The sequence below is a fragment of the Gavia stellata genome, chromosome 1 (assembly GCF_030936135.1).
Source record: "Gavia stellata isolate bGavSte3 chromosome 1, bGavSte3.hap2, whole genome shotgun sequence".
Taxonomy (NCBI): Eukaryota; Metazoa; Chordata; class Aves; order Gaviiformes; family Gaviidae; genus Gavia; species Gavia stellata.
The window spans coordinates 65,618,720-65,641,074 of NC_082594.1; the positions used below are offsets into that span (position 1 = coordinate 65,618,720).

A 22,355-nucleotide genomic window follows, 5' to 3' on the forward strand; every position below is an offset into this window, starting at 1 on the left:
TATACCATCCTTGCACAGAATAACATTCAGAGCTTCTTGTCAGGACGTTTTGGCTAAATTTGTTTACATTACAGTCATCTTCTGTCTTGAACAACAGCAAAGGACAGATATTAAATTCACCACATTCCAAGAACTCTGAATGAGAACACTTTGGAAAGTAATGTTATTACAGACTGTTTGTCTCATTTTTGGGGTCCCATTTACTGTCATTGTTATTCCTTTGCATTTTGAGAGAGAACATGACAGGGTAAAATAAAGTAGTTGGGTTAGGCAGCTTGATGGTACTGCTCAATAACCTTATCCCAAAGATGGGAAAGGAATGAAAGGGAGAGCAGTTATTTAAAAAAAACATAACCCACACAAACCCAACAAAGAACACAACAGCTTCCCCCGACCCTGACCAAACCCAGCCATGTCTTAGTTTTTTAAAGCGCAGAGATCTGTACTGAAACACACCAGTCAGTTGGTCTGCTCTACGGGATCCAGGATTGCTGAATTCAAGTCGTTTGAATGAAAAGCCGTGGTTTCAAGTTACAGGATTTCAACCCTGCGCTGTAAAATTGAGTTACTTTGATGGCAGGGGAGAGGACCCCCGTGGAAGCATTGCAGTGCAGTTGTCTGCCGCTTAGATGCTTTTCCTCGCAGGGAGCATTTGCCAAACAGATTCCTCCATCGCAGACCAGTTTGACCCACTTTTGACGTTGTAAACAGAGATCAGAACTGGAGCGGGAATTTTCCTTGTCATATGCGGCTTCGCGCTCCATTAAGTTTTGTTTGTACTTTCATTTTTTGGTCAGCTGCTCAACAGAAAGCATCATTTTGAGGACAGCTTTGTTCCGTTCGGGGAAAATAGGGACGACGCATTGGGGGATGCAGCGCAGCAGCCATTTGGCACCTTGTGGTGTCCCCCCTCCCGTTAGGGGCTCCTGGAGGGGGCGAGAGCAGCTGGTTCAGCGCTTTGAAGCCAGGGGATGGGGAAGCGTGCTGGAAGCATGCTGGGTGCACGGCTGGGTCTCGCACGCCTTTGCCCCCCCTCCATCAAGCAGATCATCCCCAGCCGTTGCACTGAGCGTAGGATTAAACAACCCAGAAGCTGCTCTGCTGCGTGTGGGAGGCTGATCCAAAACACAGCCGCTTCCTCTCACTGCTCCCGCATCGCCGAGGCGTGAGAGGAGCGGCGTGAGGATGGCCCCAGGAAAACAAATACAGCTCTCTCTTGCTGGCTGAGACTCGGTGTGCGGCTGGAAGAAAACTTCGTCCTCTCTGTGGAAGATTGGGCACCGGTGTTGACATTAATTTGGTTATTAATTGGGGTAGTATCAGGACTGATGGGAGCAAAGATTAGGATCTTCTAATAAATACCTCGTATATTAGTATCATTCTCTTTTTAATGATGGAGGTCTTTGGCTGAACAAGGCGTTCTGAATTGTAATTTAGGAAGAAATTAACTTTTTGCGACTCACAAGGCAAATGCATCGCTGTGTATGAGTGTAAGCACTGCAGAAAAGTCAGAGTCCCCAAAAGGAGGGTTCAGGCTGCCACGTGCGGCAGCCATCTCACCAGCCTTGTCGTCACAATGGGTGTGAGCACCTATGGCTCTGGCAAAGGCAGGTTTATGTTGCCTTGTCTCTGATTTCACATGGGTGTATCGGGGCCGAGTACTTCTGACCTGTTGTGACAAGGTGTGACCTGGATGTGGTGTTTCGGGCATTGCAAAGGAAGAAGAAAGGGAAGGTGTTTGGGAGCCAGAGTTGTTAACAAGCAGTGATTTTTATAGCCCGATAACCTTTGAAGAGGGTGCAGCGCTGGCGGTGAGTTGACTGTGGAGCCCAGGCAAAGCTCAGGAACCACGGTAAGCGTCCCACCAGTGGTGCAGAGGTTACTCCTAAGGTAGCAGTTGCCAGGCGCTGGTTGCCCCCAAGCAATCTGAATTTGGGAAATTCTTCTGGCAGGATAGCTCAGCCTCTGCAGCCCTGCTGAGGCTATTGGGGTCTGCCTGGCTGAACTGAAGGACTGTCCTGCCTTTGTTCACCGAAATCCATCAGGAAGGTATTGCAGATGCTGGTATTAGAACAGCAGGAGCAGCAGGTCATCGTAGGACTAGACCTGGGAGGCAGGAAGCAAAATCTGCATTTTAATGTGCGTATGCCCCAGCAATAGTCCTTACGTAGAGCCTCCCAGGGAGATTATTTGTGCTTCTGACAAGAATAATCCGCACCGGGCAGCTGTGCCTGCCATGGTTGCGTGCTCAGGGAGCGCTGGCATGCGTGCGGATGCCGTTGCTCCAGGGTGGAAGCACTGCGAGGGCGAGCTGAGTGCCAGGGGAAAGTTATCCCAAGCAAAGTCATTAGAGAGTCATTTTCCTGAATAGATGCTATTCTTACAAGTGTCACTGTGAGCTTCTTATGGGGTCACTGGGTTCTGTTACGGAGTTATCACTGGTCATGTTGTCATTTACCATGTTACTTCTGTTGTCTTGTGAGAGCAGGGGTGCACGGATGCACTGAAGGAGAATGGCCTTGCTTTTCCCATCTATGCACTGGCTTTGTAATTCTGGTGACTGGGAAGTTATGCAGAGAAACACGATCTCTGTGCGTGCGCTGAGGAAGCAGAGGACTTGTATCTGCGTTTGTTGTCTTTTTCCTTGAAAATCAGACCCTGTGAATGCGTAAGGGTCTAGACTGAATTAAATAAGGGCATGCCAGACCCTGAGAAGAGAGGGAAATTAATGAAACTATTGGCAATTAAATTGGTTTTGTGAGAAAATACAGAGAGATAATTTAGTTTTGCTTACTCTCGTTAATGTCCTTTCCACAGTTTCTAAATACGTTCTTTCTATGTCTGTGCGTAATATGGACAACAGAAAAGGCAATTCCTTAGCCCTCAGGTGCCCTACTGCTACCCGGATCATCTGTCAAACACTGTGTCTGTGTGGGGAAAAGGAATAGCTGCGGGGATGCCACCAGCATGCTCCTCTGGTTGCTGCTGCGTGCTAGTGGCTGAGGGCACCCCATTGTTCAGCTGAAAATGTTTAAGATTGTAATTCAAACCTCAGAAATACTGGAAGTCTGGCTTTAAAATTGAAGTTTACAAATTATATATGCATATAAAAAAATAAAAGTGTATTTGTACACATATATACACACGTATATGTATTTAAAATCTGGCTTTGAACCACTGAGGGGAATTCAATAAACATCTTTCTTAAATAGCAATTTTAATTAGTTGTTACCCAGTGGCTGTGATTTGAAGAGCTGGAACCTTAAAACATTTCAAGCGTGACAGCACTTGCAAAAATACTGTGAGCTGGCAGTGTGGGAGCAGCGTCAGTCTTGCACCTTGGCTGGCTGCGCTTTACTCCCTGATCCTTAGCCAGTGTGACAGTCCCGTGCTCTCCCTGACTTCGCTGTGTGGAGCAAAGCCACCTTCTCTCCAGATCTCTTGGTACGACGTGGTTGCCGCCATCACCCGCCACCAGCACTGCAGAGTCGAGGAGGGGTGGCTGGCCTCGTCTCTGAGAAGTTACCATCGCCCTGCTCCTCACCACGGACCTTTGGCAGCCGGTGGGCAGAGTCCCCTCTTGGCCCGCAGAACGCTGCTCGGGTCTGACAGCATTTTGTTCAGGTCTCCATTTTCCTGCTCTGCAGTGAGCGCCGTCGGACAATGTTGGCAGCTTGCCCGGGAGAGGGTCTCCACTGTAGGGCTTTGGTAGTCCTATGGAATATTTTCACACGGAGAGAGGGGGGGAAAACCAGTAAAAATTATACACGCACCCCCCGCCAGTGCAGCTGTGCTGACAGAGAAGTGCTTTTGTTGGCTTTGTTAATGTCATTGGGGGAAGTGGTACCGTCAGACTGGCAGAGGATTTCCCTCTCTGGCATATGTTACATCCACAGTGAGGAGCGATGCCAGCATATCTAACAGCAGAGCTCTCCCAGTGTAAACAAACCCTGAGTGATTGGACTGCTGAAGCCCAAGCTTGCGCTGCATCAAAACAGCGACGCTGCGCGGGAAATGCTGCAGGATTTACGTGAGAAGGGGTGCGAAATCCCTACTCACCAGCCTCCCTTCGCAGGGGAACCTCTTTAGGTAGGTTCTCACCAAGCACTGCCTGAACGCTGCCCACACCTGCAGCAGCGCTTCGTCAGGCTTTTTCCACACACTGACTTCAGGGAAATACACGTCTTCCTGCGAGCATCTAATGCTGGCACCCCTGGAGCTCCGCAGCGTGAGGCTGATGATACTGCATGGGGTTGGTGACAGTTGCACGCTTGCTGATTTCCTCTTCTTCTTTAAAAAATAAGCAAAACCACAGAAATTGGGAATATTAGTTCTCAGCATTTAGGAAACACTGGAAAGATTACTCCTGCAGCTGCAACTAGACCCCCTTATGTGTGTATATAAAATTATTCAGGCTCACTCCCGTGTGTGTGTTCCGGTGGGTCTCCCGCCTAGTTCAGTTCACAAGGTGGGCCTGCAAGTGGGTCGTAAGTGCAGTTGCAAAGGCAGCTGTCAGTCTTGTATTTGCTAAGTTTTATGTGCTTGGCATTCTCAGTTTCTTAATGCTGTCTTAATGTAGATTTTGTATGAAATATAAAAATATAATAGAAACTTGAGAAAACAAAAATACCGTCTAGAATGTCCCGGCGCCCTTAACTTACTGTGCTTATATCTTAGGACATCGTCGAATACCTACCTCCTGGGAGTCAGTTTACAGACTTTGATGGGAATTTGATCAGGGTCCAAGGGAAGTGACAAAAGTACAGTACTTTGGCTGCGAAGAACGTTACTGTTTTCCTGAACGCTGTTTAATACAGGTGCAAATCTGAAAGGATGAGCTCAAACAGCTGTATCAGTTTTACAGTATCATTTTCGCAGGGCAGATTAAAGAAGAAAAGTGGCTCTAGTTGTTGTGTAAGACTCGAAAAACCAGTTTATCAAGGCTGCCACAGACCCGGCTGGCATTTTAACCAAACTGTATATTTCCTTTGCAAACTTAGCTGAACTTAGTTTTTGAGGGCTATTTCCAATAAGGGACTGAAGCAGCTAAAGCAGAACATCAGCGTGTTTGAATGTAGGTCACTGTTAATGAAGGCTGGTCAAGCAGACGAGCATTTCTGAACACGTGCAGGAGAAGAACTGGAAGAGTTCTTCAGTCAATCAAAGTGCTCCTGGTTCCAGATGCCATAGCAGGGTAGAAGTTGAAGGAGCATGGAGCTGTGGCTGATGAGTTGGTATGGCCCATTGGACAGTAAAGGAAGGGTGGTGGGAGAAGGTTGTGTGGTAGAAGATAGGGCTGAATGTGGGATTGGAGTTGCTGGTTTGGAAGGTGGTGGTGTGTGGTCTGAGGTGGGACAGATGGAAGGATGGATGGAGTACAAGGACTGGTGTGTTGATGTAGGATGTGCAGCAGAGGAGTGTCAGATGTGAGTTTAGCCATGCTGATGGCTATGGAGCGAAGCAGTGGGATCTAAGAGCTTCTGCTGTGACTGTCACTAATAGTGGTGTCCAAGGGCTAGAGGTTTGGGAACCTCCATGCTAAATTATTTCATAAAAAGTGGGCAGCTGTCAATTCTCAGAGCGGATGCACTGTTGAGTTCTTCCAAAGGACACCCAAAGGACTCTTGTAACTCCAGGAGATGACTGGAGTTTGGGATGCTAAGCAGACGAAGGCTCACTGTGTTAAAGTCCCAGATGGGGTCAAGAACATAGGTGCACTCTTGCTTTTGCCTTTTGCTGTGTCTTAGCACTTAATTAACTTCAAAGCTGGGTATCCTCATCATATAAGAATTTTTAAGGCACCTGCCTTCCGCTTTGTGCTGTGTGCAGAGCCTAGGTGAATTCTTGTGTGAAGCCTGGAAATTTAAAATTTGGGCACCTTAGTGCATGGCTTGTAGGAGCTTCAGTCTTTTACTGAATCTAGCTCTTAGTATCTATGCTGACTGCCTGCTGCTGCATTTTCAGAGCATGGGTTTCCTCATGCCAAAATACAGGTGTCCAGCACACCGTAACTGCTGCGTGGCTTATTATTGAAAAGCTTGTGGGCAGCAGGTTTTATAGGTTGGGAAAAGTCAGTGCTAAAGAGCTACAGTACTGCAGAAACAGTATGGTGGTAAGATCTGGTGCTCCATCAAGACACCTAATTTTAAAACAAAACTGCGCCTTGCTGAGAATCCTGATCTGTGTTTTTAGTTTAATGATAGCATCCTGCTAACGCCACCTAATGCCACCAGCAAGACGTGCCATCCGTGAAGTGGAACTGCAGAGTGCTCCTCACTTAGAGACGTGGAAGACGCAACCCTTTAAAGTGCAGCTGTGACTCCTGCTGTCCTGGGAGCAGCGTGGGGCCCCATCTGCAGTCCTCTGAGCCTGACTCTGTTCATTGACTATGGAGGGAGCGCTGCACCTGCCGTTGGTCCCTAGCAATGGATGCTTCCTCAAGAAGCAGACAGTGTCCTCCTGTGTAGCTATGGAGGACGTCGCTGTGATGCCACTCTTTCTTTTCCGTCCCTGCTGGGTCCAATTTGTGAGGGCGGGTGCTCTGGGATGGAGGACGGAGCAGGAAACCCCAACGCCCCAAGGGATGGGCCCTGCTGGGTGCAGGAGCAGGCGGGAGGTAACACAGCTGGGGGTGGTGGGGAGGGAAGGAACCTGCAGGAGTTGCTAGACGGTGAATCACCTGTAGCTTCACAGCCCAGGTTAGTTCAAGAATGGCCTGGCTTCCTCCTCATGATTTTTTTAATCTCACTTTTATCCCTGAACACAAACCCTGGTGACAAACCCCAGCCTGCAGTGCTTGTGCAGGAGGTGGTTGCCTCTGTGCCACCGTGCTCCGGTGAAGATCAGTTGCCCTTGATACTGTGCCTTAGCCACTGAAAGGGACTGGACGCAAAACACAGCTGCTGTGGGACCGAGTGTGATCAACAGGATCCTTTCATTAGCCTTGCTGCCTTGTTCATTTGTAGTATTTTTACTGATTAGATTGGGGTAATTGTGTGTACAAGGTGTTCTGAAACCTGGAGAGAAAACTGTTTCCTGCTGCGAGGCAGATATGGTGTAAAAGGCTCCAGGCAGGATGAACAGGGTGCGGGGAAAATGGTCCGGCATGTTGTGACAGAGGACAGTACCCTTGTCCACCCTGTCCCTACAACACCTCCCTTTGGGATTGTGTTCTTTTGCGATGCTCTTCACAGCACAGGGTTGCCTCTTTATGGGATTTTCCCCTAGTATCCCTACTGGAGGGCAGAGTCTTTGAACTTCAGACTCAGGCAACCGTACTCCTGAACAGGATATTTTTAAGTGTCTGCTGGACATGCCTACTAGTTTGCAGCTACCTGTTCTGTTCTCTATTAGTTTCTGCTTTCTCGTAACTGAGATAGTCTTCTTACATAGTAAACCATGTTGTGCATACTATATGTCGTGCTAGATAAATGATTCTTTTTTTTAACTTACATGTAGCAACCCTGCTGTCACTCAATCTTATCCTATTGCCCTCCTGGTAGATTCCAGTTTATATTTGAAGACCTCATACACCTCTCTTCCTTTGACCCATTTTGTCAACTTGTTCAGCAGATAAATGCAAGTAAACAGCTAGTTTCCCATACACAGAGCTGAAAATGTCTCCTACTTTTTATTAATTTCTCGTGTTTACTCATTGCAATCAAAGGACTGTTTTTTTTTCTTTAAAACTCGTAATTTGACACATTCCTTGCTTATTTTTTTCATATATTTTCCCTGTACAAATGAACTAATGGTAGCCTTTTTCATTTTTTCTAAGACCACCCATGTCATACCTTTTCTTGATACTGCCTGTCTCTGCATTGCCCTTTTTTATGCATTTTTTGTTGTTGATTAAAATAATAGATTTAAACTGATCAAAAGAGATATAACATTTAGCTAGGTAACATCTATTTGTATCGCACATTGTTCTCCATCTTTTCTGGATGGTGGAAAATGTACTCCACTCCTTGATAGCTGCAGTGCATCACATAAATGTCCTCATTGAACTAGCTGTGATTTCCAGAACTACTCCCTGAGAGATTAAATCTTAATCAGAACCTGTCCCTGAACCACGAAGAAGTGGTTTAAACTGTTGCTGCTCTGTGTATTACCTTCCACTTGTCTCTTTGGATTCCACTATGGAGCCCCAGTCCCTAATTAAGAATCTGTTAGGTCCCTCTGGAATCCTTGTCTTTTCTAATTACTATTAACCTTTTTTATTTGTATTACTAGAGCACATAGAGGTTCCTGTTGGACACTGAGGCCTCTCTGTACTAGGAGTCGTATAGACATGTAAGAAAACGACAGCCCCTATTAATGAACTAATGGCATTGGTCTATGAAAGCAAGAGGATGAAGCAAATACTGGAGAGGAAAATACGTAACCTCTTTATTTCATTGGCTTTATGTGCACGCAATCTACTTTTTATTAAGCTAAGTAATTTTGGAGTATGACCCTACATCAATTTTCTTTTGCATACTTTATTCTATATACATTCTCTCTGAATGTATTTGCCATCTCTCAGGCAGACTAGGACCTACCTGCATGTGGTCTGCTTGCATTATGTTCTGTTACATTTTGAATAGTCTGTGAGGCCATAAATGTGATCTATGAGAGAGAGGTCACGCTCCTGTAACTGTATGTAAAGGATGTTGTATACCATAAGTGTGATTTTAACATGGGCTTGACCCACATAATTGCACTTTGAGATTCTGTCAGGAGGGCCGAGTTTGTTACTGAGGTCCCTCACTGTGTTTCTCAGACATCTGTAAGCGAAGGTTGCCAGAATCACATTAAGATCTCCCAGGTAAATAACTTGACGGCTTTGCTTCTTTTTATGGGATCATTAACACTTTAAATTTCTAGCAGGATACAAATGCTAAGATAATTTAAAATTCTTTACCCATACGTTGCTGTCTCCTGTTGGATAAAAACGCCACTGTAGCCACAGAGCTGAGAAAATATAGGCTGCTTCTCGCATTGCCCCTGAAGTCTTTTCCCTTGTTTTGTGAGAGAAAAAATGGCATTTCTAAAGATTTTCTGTAACTTATTTTATTCTTCTGAGGGAAGATGATTTTTAACTGGAAACATGCATTAGAGTGCTGGTAGGGCTGAGGTCTCACAGACATGTATTTGGCATGTATTTTCAACTTCCATACCTGACAGAGGACAATTTGCAGGGTTTGAGTTTTCTTTGCTTGTTGTTTCTTTAATCTTTAATTGGAAGTTTTTGCCCTCCTCTAATAGGATGTCCTTCCTTACCGCCCCCCCACCCTGGGGTTTTTTTTGGCCTATTTCCAGGTATTGTACAGTCTTCTATGAATTATGTGTGGTCTCTTATGAGGTAGTAGTACACATATCTGGGTTTCTTACAATGACTGAGTTCTGTGCTTAATGTGTTGGGGACTTTGGGAATAAAGAGTGTTAATGTGGATTATGTTATGAGAGAAGATACTTGTTTCTTTTGAGATTTCTTGTTGGAGGTTATTCTTGTTTGGAGAGCAGGAGTAATTTTCAAGTTTCTCAGGATGAAAACAGGCCTTGATGAATGAAGTAGAAGCAACCAAGGAAATGGTGGGTGCAAAAAAAGAGATGATGAAGTATGACCTATAAAGGAAGATAAAACCCAGTTATTATGCAAATAGTTTAAGAAAAAAGAGTTATAAATTGCAACTATATAATTATTGTGTAAATATTAGGAATATGGAGAAGGGAGCATACTAGAAGCATCAACATGGAAATACTAATAGGATTCTCAGGAACCTATTCTAACAAGGGATGTTGGCATGATTGACTAAGCTTGAGATTTCTTACTAGAATTAAGAAATAAATTTAACAGAGTAATCAAAAAGTATAACAAGCAAGAGGGATGAAGCTCATGATGTGTCCAGGAGGGTTCTCTTACTGCTTGTATCCTTTCCAAACTTACTGAATTTATCTTTCAGGCTGTTGTACTCACATTGGACTTCTTTGGCATTCCCTTTACATTTTAGTGTAGTAAAAGGGTTATTCTTAACCCACAGTAGTTTATCATAGTACCAAACAATTTGAGGAGTTTGGGGGGGATGTGTGTGCTTGCTTGAGGGAAGGAAAATTCTTCAGCTCGTATCGCTACCACATTTCTTGTACTAGGAAATAGTGTCTTTAATTTAAAACTCATTTGAATTTTGTGTTTAGAAAATGACGGAGACTTTTGTTTTAAATTTCTTCATACCAGGTTCACCCTGTCATGCTGTTGCATTTGTTAATTTTTGTGGTATCACGGGGTCAGAGATGTGTTTTATACTATATAAACATATGGGAAAGCACTGCCTTGGTTTCAGCTTGATGCAATGTTTGGAGTCAACCTTATGTGAAGCTCCCAGTGCTATGGAGGTGGATTATGCTTGTGAGTTATGTAGCCTTGACATACGTGTGCATTTAACGGAACTTCCTTCTGAGTGTAATCCATAATCAAAGGACACGACGCCGTGTGTTGCCACCTTAGCTTCCAGCGCCTTGCAATGCACTTCTGTGCTAGGCTTTCCCCTTGTCCAGGGCTGTCTGTCTGCTCACCTCTCAGTTTGGGCAACGCTTTGTTTGCTAAACTACTTCATAGAAATCAATGAATTGATTGTGAAATGATGCTTACGTGCACACAGAATTTGAGTTAAGCTGTGGTAAGTTAAGCTAAGGCCCTGAAGCCCATGGGGCTAGCTGCTTTTCCGTGGAAGGTCTACACTTCACTTTCAGGGTAGAGGTTGAACTGAAGGCAGCATGGATGTGGCTGCGGAGGGCACGTGGCTGCTGCATTGCCAAAGCTCTTTTCTCGTAAGTTCAGTCAAGGTTTTCCTCTTTGTGAAGCTGCTTTTCTTCTGCAGCTGTTTAATAAACTACAGATAAACAAAGCTCGTTAACATCAGACCCCGGAATTGGTAATTATTAACTCTGGGTACTGGTATTTTTCCACCGAGGTCTTTGGGGCACTTCTGATGTATTTCCTCGTTAGAAAACCGGTACTTAAGGGTGAACCGAAGTCAAAACAACGGGGGCACAAGCACACACGGGCCACCCGCGACGTGGCCGTTTTACCCTGTGCACCACCATTTCTTACAGCGGCCCACGGCGGGAGGCCAGCCCGAGGAGGGGCTGTCCCCGGGCTGCCCCTCGTACGGCCCCTCAGCCCAGGGCCCGAGGGACCGCCTCGCCTCGCCCTGCAGCCCAGACCCTTAATGGCACTGGGGTGTGTGTTATTATTATTTAAAAAAAAATAAAAATACAAAGCGGCGAGGCCTGGGGGGCCTCCCAGCGGGGCTCTCCGCCTTCCCTCCGCCGGCCGGGCCGCCGGCGGCAGCCGGGGCGGGGCGGGGGAGGGCCAGGCCGCGCCTCCCTCCCCTCCCCTCCCCTCCCCTCCCCTCCCCTCCCCTCCCCTCCCCTCCCCTCCCCTCCCCGTGGCGGGGCAGAGCCGCCCAGGGCCGCGCCTGGCCGGGGCACCCCTGCCCGCGGCACCCCTGCCCGCGCTCCTGCCCGCCGCCCCCTGCCCTCGCACGCCATTTCCTGTACTCCGTGTTTACTTCCCGGTTCAACGCTTCAGAGGGAGCGATCGGCGCCGCTGCCGCCTGCGGAGGGAGCGGGAGGTGAGGTGAGGGGAGCGGCGGGGCGGGGCGGGGGCCGCCGTGCCGTGCCGTGCCGTGCCGTGCCGTGCCGTGCCGTGCCGTGCCGGTCCCCGCAGGTCCCCGCGCTGAGCCGTCCGCCTCTTCTCTTGCAGGTGTACCCGGAGCCGCGGACGGAGGGCGAGTGCCTGAGTAACATCCGCGAGTTCCTGCGGGGCTGCGGTGCCTCCCTCCGCCTGGAGGTGAGTCGGAGCGGGGGCGGGCAGCGCCCGGCGGGGTCGGGAGGGGGGGCGCCCGGGCTGGGGGTGCCCGGGCTGGGGGTGCCCGGCACGATCCCCGGGGATGGGGGGGTTCCTCTGCCTCCCTCTGCCCGCCCGGCGCCGCGGGCGGCGGCGCTGCCCTCCCTTTGTGCCCGGGGACGCGGGGGCGGCCGGTGGCGGGCGGTTGACAAGATGGTGGCGGCCGCCCCTCCCCTGGCTGCGGGCCCGGGGGGCGGCGGGGAAGCCGCCGCTGCCCGCCTCGGGCTGCCTCCGCGGCCTCCCCGTTGCTCGCTGGGTCTCGGTGGCGGCTGCGCCCCGGCTGGGCCTCCGTCGCCGCGGGATGGCTTGGCTTGCTGGCGGCGTGAGTGCAGAATGTGCTGTACCGCATGGAAGGGGCACGTAAGGGCCTCGCTTCTCCTTACCGAGCGCGGAGAACGGCTGCGCCCCGTCCCTCTCAGTGTAAAGCGGGGAGATGCTGCCGGGGCTCCCTGGGGCGGGGAGGTTGCCGGGCTCCGTTGTGGGCAAAACCTTTGCTTTTCTCTTCAGGTGGATTCTTGGTAATAAACGTATAAAGTCTGTCCTATTTATTTGTGAAACTGTTTTTGAAACGCCACAGCTGGCTTCTAGAAATTAAGTTGATAACAGCAAAATGAAATACTAATTAAGGAAAATGGTAGGTGCTGTTTCTTCCGTTTGAATTTACGTTACATAAAAGCCCAGCAAACTGCCATCTTCTCCAAACACGCGTTCACAGGGTTCCGAATTAGATAGTCATATTAGCAGTATATTTAGCTATAGCAAGTACACGCTGCTGTCGAGTTTACTTGATGTGTGTGCGTGGGAAGGAACCAATGCGATTAAAAACAGGTTTCAGCTCCTCTGCCTTAGGAAGTGAGGGGTATTGTAATTTCAGTTCTCAGAGGCGTTTTTTTGCATGGAAAAAATGGTTTCTAGTGTTTCTGAACTTAAATTAGTGAAGTGTTGCCTTAATTAGTTCTCAGGTTCTTGCAGTACCTCTGGTCCTGCCTGTAATTTTGCCAGGCAGGAACAAAATATCATTAAAAAGACTCTGATTGCTTTCCTGAGGCCTCTAAACAGTGAAGTATCATTAGTGAAATTAATGATACTTACCTGACTTGCATTTAATCTTAGGTTCCGTCATGGGGAAAGATGGAAATTAAGACAGCTTTTAGCGTTGTTCTTTGTGAAATAAGACCTAACATTCTTACCTACCTTTCTCCCCCACCCCCCCCAATAGAGACAAAACCAAATTAGGTTCTAAAATATTCAGAAACCAGGTTCTGGTGTGAACTTTGTATTATCTCAAGCATTCTGTTTTGCCTTAAAGCAGCTGGCTCTCCATTTGTCTTTTCTAGGGCCACATTAAGTTTTTCATGTTTTGAACCTTCATGTGTAAGAGCTGATCTAAAAATCAAGTAGTATACATGGATGAGCTAGAGAGAATTGGGGAGGGAGGCACTTCAAATCTTAATTCAGAAATAAGTTGAGTATTGCAAATCTTAAAGCAGAAGAGGGGAAAAAAATACCATTAATATCCCTCCTCCCCATTACTCATTTCCTACATCAGACCTCTCACTAAGCTTTACGTTTTTACAATTGTTGCAGGTTGGGAATAGTCACAGCGCTGCAGTTTAGTTTCTTTTTTGTAGTTGCAGAAACTTTTGTCAGCTCTCTTCCTCAGAGTGACAAGAAAGTGAAGAAAAATGATTAAAAGAAAAGATAATTTTGGTCTTGCTCTCAGAGCCTGAATATTTTTGGGCATAGTCAAATTGTTAACCTGGCCTCAGGGGCTTCTCAGCAAGATTGCCGGAAACTCCTTTCTTACGTGGAGGTAACTGGCTGCAGTAGCTTCCAGCTCAGCATGTTGGAACAGGAATTACTCCCAAGCTACCAGAAGAGTCGAGAGGCTGGCAGGAAGGGGCACAAATGCTTTGGCTTATAGAGCTTCTTGTGTGTGTGTTTACAGCCTGTACATTGGCTGTTCCCTGTTGTTTTCTCATTAATTTTTGCAACCCCCTAGCTGTGGCCAAAGATGAGAGGAATGGCAACCCGGATTCAACCAGTGAGTAGTTGGCAGGGGCCTCTTGGCTATCTGCTAATCCTGGGCTCTTTCTCCTGTCTCCTTTAGCAAGGTGTGAGTCAGCCCTCGTGGATCTTTGCTTTCCTCACTGTGGGAACTGGGGAGATGCCATAGCTCCTCTATGCAGCATCTATGTAAGGCTTCCTTAGTTGCCATCAGGTTTAGAGATTGCATTGAGCGAAGAGTGTGAAGAGTGTCTCTGGAAGTGGTGAAGGGAATATTTTCAGAGAGGGCAGATTAGCTAATCAAGAGTTAATGGTGAGTATAAATATTTGACAAAGTGGTGGATGTGTATGTGATACCTTAAATAGTAGAAGCACTTGGATAATACAGGTATCAGGGGAAGCTCTAGAGTGGTGTGGGGAGATGTGACCTTGTTCTGTGCACTGATGTGGTGCTTTTCCACAATGTGGAGTCTTGGATGGCTCTACAAAGGGTGCACTTGACCCTGGCATGGAATCTGAGTTATATGTAATTGGATCAGGAGATTTCTCTGTGTGTAACTTTGTGAGTATGGTAAAAACATGGTATGGGTTTGGTTAGCCTAGTTTGGTTCAGCATTGCAGAAGCACTTTTTGCTCCCAGATCTGAACTCATCTTGGACGTAGTAGAATTGTATTTTTATGAAACTGTCAGAGCTCCTTGCCTTGCTGGAGCTCTGTACAGTTCTAGCTTTGGAGACTTTATGACATGTTTGAGAACTTGATAAACTGCTGTGGTTAATGGAAGGTTGCACAGCAGTAGATAGCTTCTTTGAGATGCTTTCCTCTGTGGCGTCCTTTTATTAAAGGACGTGATGTCTATTGTCTTCCTATCCTAAAAATAAGGGGCAGAGGTGAGAAACTTTGTTGGTTTAGAAATGTTCTGGTGTCTGAAAGTTGTTCTTATCTTCTTCCTCTTACTTCCCAGTTAGTTTGGGTTGTTAGAAAGGTAATAGGATATTCAGAAAGGCTATTTCAAATTCTAATGAGAAGTATTGCTATTCCTTGAAGGAGACCAGTGGCTCCCTTCCCACACTCCCCAATATTTTTTGATCTTTAAGTGTTCCAGACCAAAAAGAGTACTTAATTTGGAGCTTGCAGCAATCCTTCGTAGGATGAAATCCGGATGGGTAAAGCAGAGCAAGTTTAAAGAAATAACCAGAAGAATGTTCTGCAAGTATTGGTTATTTAATTATTTTTTTAAATACAGGTTTTTCATATGCAGATACAAAGAGATGAGACCTATTGATGAAAAAACGTTCCTAAGATCTCAACGAGGGATTGAATTTGCAACTCCATATTGTTTTTCCCTTCTGGAAACTGTTAGCGTTTGCTAGAGGGGACTGTAGAATAGCTGCCTACATTGACATTTCACAACTAACTGTGCGCTTTTCCCTTAGGCAGAGGATGTTTGCTATATACTGCTCTTGCCATTTCTGCTTTGAAGGCTGTTTTCCCCCACAGCTTTATCTTTGGGTGCGAAGACATTTAGCTGTACTCCCTTCTGAGAAGAATTACTTGCTTTTCAAAACAGGGTCCTAGGTGGTGGTTGTACGTGATGGACTCTGTTCTAGAAGAATATGGCTGGATATGTATAATTGATGTGGAACCCATTGCAGATATATAGTATCTTCCAAAAAAGACAGAAATGAAAAGGCGATGGTCACAGAGCATTTGTTCCTATCTGAGCCCTAGTAAGTTTTGCTGTAATGATTATCTTGTACCTGTGTCATGTTACTCCAGTTTTCTTCTCTTTCAAAGGAGTTTCAGCTTCCTGAATATAATGCAGCCTTTCCTCATTCTTTGACCAGAGCCGCTTGACAGCTTGCAGGGCCAAAAAGAGGCCCTGGAGAAATCATTGTATAGTTCAACAGCAGAGAAGTTCGTTTGGGGAGCAGTTAAGTGTAGAATAATAAGCAAAAATAGGTTAATAGAAAACCGTGTTAGTGTCTGTTGTTCAAAGGGCAGAACACTTGATATATCCTGTGAACAATACCAAGCTCTACGTGATCAAATTCCACGAGTAGTGTCTTGCAGCATTTTTCTGCTGGCTTTCATCAAATAAAGGATTAATGCCTGCTTGTCTGCAAGTATCTAATGTTAACAGGTTTCTTGAGCTCAAAAATATTTTGTATTTCTGACTTTTATACTGATGGGAAAGATGGCAACTGGCTAAGGGAGAAAGATAGACATGCCATGGATCTGAGAACCTTTTCTGTACCTGCTAAGAGACCTGCTTGCCTTTGGGATTCAGGAAGGTCATTTTATCACAGAGGCAGCAGTGCCAAAACCAGGATTTTATTTCTACAGTAAACTAACCAAGGAAGAAATAAAGCAAACCTGGCAGTCTCATGCAATCTAAGATCTTGTGTTTGTTTATTATTAAATCTCTTGTATAAGAAGGATTTGCCGTTAAGGTTCAGAACACTGCATGCAAATTTGGGATATTAAATCCTGAGAGCTATGGATTCCATAAAGATACACAACGGTCTATAATACAGCTCTACCCTTGGGAAAAGTTTGTAAGGGGTGCCAATGTCATTCTGTTAGACCAGCTAATCTTTTGGGAGCAAGCTTGCTTGTCTTCTTTGCTCACACCCACCCCAACCATAGCAGTTCATCCATTAGGTGATGTTCCTTTTCTCTGAGCTTTGCATACTACTTTAGATCATTATGGCTACAGTCCTACTACCACTGTAGCCTTGGAAAGGTATTCTGCAAGTTGGCTTTCAAAGACCTATTTGTATAAGGAAGGTGTAGAGCTAAGCTGCTGGCATGGATGGACTTAGCTCACATCTGTTAGTGAATTAGGAATGTCTAGGATTCCAGTACTGAAGACCTTTAGGCCAATCTTACCATGATGATACAGAAATTCAATCACCCACCTACTCCTTTCAGCCCTTGTTCAGACTATCATCTTTTTTTGTCAAGAACAGTATTTTATTTAGATTTGACCTTGGTTTTATTCCAACAGAATGTCTTTCTAACCCAGAAGGTGTGCTGCTGAATGCTGTGGCCAAACGCCTTCGTGATTCTTTGTTATAAACATTTTCCAGAATTTTTATGTTTTAAAGTTACCATTCTTTGCTTACAGTCCACACACTGGAAAGTTTTATTTGGATGCTGAGATCTTGCTGGTGGATTTTTCAAAAAATTGTACAAAGAAGTCATATTTTTAATAAAAGACATGTCTATTGTATTCCTCCTCCCCTACCCTGATTTCTAATTGTTCGCAAAACTACTCTGAACAGATCTGTACTAGATAATATTTACAGCAAAGTGCAGTGTGTCACTGCAACTCGCCTTGTACATACTGACCTCCAAGACTTGACTGCCACCCCCCCTTCCCACCCCGCCACCTGCCTGATTTCTGTCCTTTTTCTCATGTGTTAATATGACAATTCTGAAAATCAGGGTTTCATGCAGTTTGTCCTCAGGTCTTTTCTTTTTTCGTCTGTTTTGCCCATTGCATATGCTAGAGAAGTACAGCCTGACTTGCATGATTGGAAGGCCATGTTAGCGCATCATGGAACCTTTCTGAGACAGGAAGATGCTGTTACTTGACTATTTACGTTACCTTTATAGAATGGCTTCTTTTTGTGATGTGAAGGATTCTTACGATGCACAACGAAGGAGTCTAGGACTGTGACCATGTTTCATGTGTTTACCAATTCTTTGTTCCCATGAGGAGAAGGCTTTGCATACTGCTTTAAGGGTGTCTTACAAATAGAATGGTGGAAAAATAATATATCTTTTTTTTAAGGTCAAACCAGTTCCTCATCTCATATACCATTCATGTATGGTGTCAGGATAGCTGAGGCGGTGACACAGAGAGGCAGGAACATAGGGTGTTGGATAGGGAGGAATGGTAGTTTCAGAAGCTGTTCCAGTTTTACCCAGTAAAACACAGTCTAAAACATGAATACATGGTAGCATTTCAGATCCTCACACTGTTCCCTGCTCACCTAAACCTTCCTTTTCTTCCCATGAGAATTTATTTCTTGTGGTTCTGCCAAGCTTGTTGCATCACCGGTAGTGTGGTATTGTGCTACCGCTTTTTGACTAAAGTGACTCCAGTGGCTTTCACTAAATAAGAAGGATGCTTTTCCTTGTTGAGGTACGTGTTCAAAAGCACCTGATACTGAGAAATTTTACAAAGACTTCAAAAAAAAAAGCAAGCTAGCAAATAACAAAAGCAGATTAAAAGTGTGTGCCTTTGAAGGAGTACTGTAACAAACGTGGTTGGGGAATATGCTAGTATTTTTTTGGCTACTTAAGGGCTATATTCAATATTTCCCAAGTAAAACTTCGTTCAGAAATTTTGAATTGGACCATAAATATTTTCATTCCTGCCAGTTCTTTTGTATTGCACGCTGGCGTGATACTTGGAACACAAAAATGTGGGTGTGCATGTATGTGAGTCTGTCTGACACAGTGAATCTGCCACAAGTGCAGATCCGTTTGTCTTCACTGCATGGACCATACGTGAGGGTGAGTCTGGCATGTCAAAATACATCCAAAATGTTTCAGTCATGTCTTGGGCATCAGTACATACAAGACGAGTTGCAGTGACATGCTGCACTTTGCTGTAAACGTTACCTAGTATAGATCTGTACAGTGTAGTTTTGCAAACGAGTTGCTGTGTGGTTTGGGAGAGGCCTCTGTGTAACTGTTTCATTTGTGGTGTTCATTTGGATCCTAAGAATAAAATGAACCTTCATCTAGCAATTAAAATGTATTGCATTGTTAATCTAGAATGCACAGAAGATTTCAGCATTGTAATCTTTTACTCAAATACAGAAATTGTTTTCACAGAAGGGTTTCAGTGCTTCTTTGATAGAAGAGGAGTTAATCATGTGAGAGAAAGCGTGGAAGCTATGAAAATTGGGAGAAGGGGTGGGTAGAGAGGGCTGGAGGGGACGAGTGTTTTGGGCAGAGCTTCAGAGCCCCTGATGGGGGAAAAAAGGGAGACAATGCAGAGGCTGCTTGCTGACTTACATCGTTCTCCTGACTTGTCAGAGGAGTTCTGGTAGAGGAGTTCTTGTTCTTTAATTTCTGTAGCCCTCTCCTGCCCTCCAGCTCTTTGGTGTGACACACAGTGAGGAAGGGCTCATCTGCTGGCTTTCTGAAGGGTGAGAGCTGCGGGAGGAGGGACTTCCAATTAGCCTTGAGCAAGGAGCAAGCTGTGCAGGGGTGGTAGGGATGCCAGCTGTGAAGACAGCTCTTGAGAGGAGAGCAGGTGAGCTGCTCCATCCTTCCTTGCAAGAGAGCAGCAGCAGGTACAGTAGGTTGGGTGGTGAGAGAGGGGAATGGAGATGGCATCCAGGCAGTGTTGCACCTGCTGTGAGGTGAGTGCTGAGCAGTGAAAAAGGCAGGTCTGTGTACACGTTGGGACCTGCCTGCCTTTTTTCCTTAGCAGAGGATGGCTATGGTCTTGTTAGTTGCTGTTGTGGTTTTTACGAATGACTTATGAAGTCCAACTTCAGAAGTCTTGGACACCCTCCTCACACGCACACTTCTCTTGAATAGTTTTGAAGACTTACAAGAAATTTTTAACTGACAAATGTATTGAAAATAGAAATGCAGATAAAGCTTGCACTCCACAACTACACTTGTGTATACTGAACACAATTACCTTGTTATTAGGTGTCAGCTGAATTTCCCAAGCTTGTGTGTCACACAGGGAGAACAAAAGGTCTACCTCTATACAGAATGTGTTATAGGTGGTGGTATTCTATGTGAAAACTTCAGTACCTGCAGACTGTATGTTTTTAACATACGCTTTTGGACTAAGAAGGTCCTCATAGCTGAAGTGCATCCTGCAGTATAGGAGATGGCAGTGCTCATTCTCTGCAGGAACTTGGAAAGCTTTCTCCTCTTGTGACAACTGACTATGTTGCATCTCTTTGACAAGGGAGAAATTCTAGCAGAACAGTTGCTTTGAAGATTACCTGAGATGAGGACTATGCAGAAGAGAGTCCAGCTCTGCAAAGCAGGCTGCTGCTTTTGTTTACTGTGATCTCGGCAGAATCTTCTTTTGATTTTACTTGGGACTTAAGAGTCAACATAAATCACTTCAGTTATGTGCAAGTGATGCAGTATCAAATGTAGGTCTTCTATGACTTGCTCTGATTTCTTAAATGCTTCCAGCTTTGCAACTGTTCCTCTGCTTGCACATAAATGTCTTGGCATGTGTGGGAATGGTGAGGTGTACTCTGCTGCAGAGAGGAGCTTTCACAGGCTTGATTTTGCAAGCTTGTGTTGATGAGAGGAGAAAAGTGCCTTGCTCACTTCCCCTAATTGAAAGGAAAATGCATATTAGAATATGGTGATTTTTCCTTAAGGGGAGTTAATCTTGTCTTACTGTGTTAAGCTGAATATCCAGATAGCTCTAGCTCTCACATGTTTCAGCTTGAACCCCCTATTTCACTGTAAATTGTGTTGAGATGTTTCATCATATGCTGGGCTGGTCCTGTCAGTATTACTGAGAGCTGGAGTCTGCCTCTGTGGGAAGCATCAAGGTTTTTTGACACTGCTGGCTTTTTCCATTACTTTACCTCTTTCAGGAAATACTGGAAAAATCTAGGTAACAGAAAGTTGTAGTGCTGAAAACCTTGCACTTTTGTTACTGAAAATAAGCTGTATTGACTCATGTTGCCTCAGTCCATTGCCTACCTGTCTGATGAAGCGAGCAGGATCTAGCTGACTGGGTAACTTGAGGGCAGGTGAGGAGGCAAACTCGGCTATGTTGGAAGATGATGTGATATTTCAGTAGGTGGCAGTCCTTCTCCGGATCGGTCCAGGGCCAGTGGTGTCAGAGGGAGGAAGGGAGAGAGGAAAAAGGAAAGGAGCAAAGTCTTTCTGTCAGTGCCATCTTGTGGGCCAAGCGCAAATACAGGAGCCTGAGCACTGGTGGCTCAGAAAGAAGGGGGGTATTGCTTCTGGTGCAGGGTGGTCTGCTTGCGTGGTGTCCTGCGGTGACTCTGCCCCGCTGGCAGCCTTTGCTGGGGGGAGTGGTGAGAGCCTGTCTGGGCAGCCCAGCAGCCGCCCTCTTCACTTGCCTGGATGGGTTAGTGTGGAGAGTTGCAGTGTCGCTGGGGGAAGCAGGCAGGCTGGCACTCCCCTGTCCTTTGGGGCCAGCGGGGAGGGGTTGAGGTGTTCTTGGAGTGCCCTGTGCTTTCTGAAGGGCTGGGGCTAGAGGCTTATATGTAGCAGATTAAATCCTGATTGATCCTTCTCCCCGCTAAGCTTCAGCTGAAATCAAAATACTTCTTCCAGTTTTTTGACTGTTGTGTATTTTGTGCAGCGTAGAGTGTTGCTGTATTTCATCATCCAGTTGGCTGCACTTCTTTGAATGAAGTATTTAGAAACTATTAAGTAGCAGTTGCTTTTGAGTCCGATTTAGAAACAAAACATTAAAAACTGAGCCAAGCCCCTGCTCCAACACAAATTCTCAATGCAACTTGTTTCACCAGCCCTATGAAAGTTAGAGTGTAGTAGTGCAGCTGCTTAGGAGGTGAAATCATAAAGGAAAAAACAGGGGGAGAAAAACCCCAACAACAAATACATGCCATTACTAGCTGTTGTACTTCCTGTTTGTGAAGGACACCTTCACAGATCCTCTCCTGGTAGTGCTGAGCGATTTTTTTTTTTTTTTTAATTTTTTTTTTTTTAATTTTTATTCCTCTGCCCTCCACTGTTTTATTTTCTACCCTCTATCCCTCACTTGTTTTCCTTAAGGAGGAGGGCATTAGAGTGCTTATCAGAGAGAGGACTAGTGGTGGTTAGTGAGAATGTGGTGATCACATGCTTATTAGTTTTTTCCCAGATATGTACTTGTTAAATATCTTGTGAAATTTCTGCCTGATCCAGGTCTTCTCCCTGTCATGTCCACTCTCGCTTCACAAGAGCCCCTAGGCTGTTTTGCGTGATGATTTTAGGGGATTATTAGCTGGAAGTGCCAGAAAAAGCAGTAGCTCTTGTCCTCTTAGGCTGGTACTGCTGAAAAACAAACCGTTGCCCTAGCTTTAATTAAATTATCCTTCCCTTTTTTTCTCCCCTCTTCTCCCATCCCTCCAAGAAGGGGCCCCAACTGGTTTGATTCCTTCATGCAGATCACTCAGCAGATGCATGGAAGGGGTGTGTGTGAGGGGCTTTTTTCTTTTAATGGCATTTGCAGTATTGAAACAGATTAAATAGCCTTCAATTTTTAGGGTGACTTAAGTGTGCTGATATTTGTCTAAATAGGATTCTGATCTCTCTGCTGAAAGCACTAACACTCCTTTATCAGGATGATTTTTTTTTTCATCAAGTTCCCCTTTGAAAAAAATTTAAGAACAGGGACTCTGGGTGTCCCAGGGCAGGGTTTGAGTGCTGGTTAAAATGCTTTCCTCTCGCCCACCTGCCTGGCAGCGACTGACCA

General features: G+C 45.6%; 1 protein-coding gene across 4 annotated transcripts in view; it reads left to right on the forward strand.

Annotated features, from left to right (window-relative positions):
- Positions 1-22,355, forward strand: part of ARHGEF7 (Rho guanine nucleotide exchange factor 7) — a 128,787-nt gene that overhangs the window by 3,503 nt on the left and 102,929 nt on the right. For 3 of the 4 annotated variants that reach the window (XM_059821235.1, XM_059821907.1, XM_059823235.1), the window contains exon 2: positions 11,747-11,833. The exons of the other annotated variant lie outside the window; for it this stretch is intronic. In XM_059821235.1, the coding sequence (XP_059677218.1) occupies positions 11,747-11,833 (87 nt within the window). The remainder of the gene's footprint in view (positions 1-11,746; positions 11,834-22,355) is intronic. 4 annotated transcript variants of the gene reach the window in all.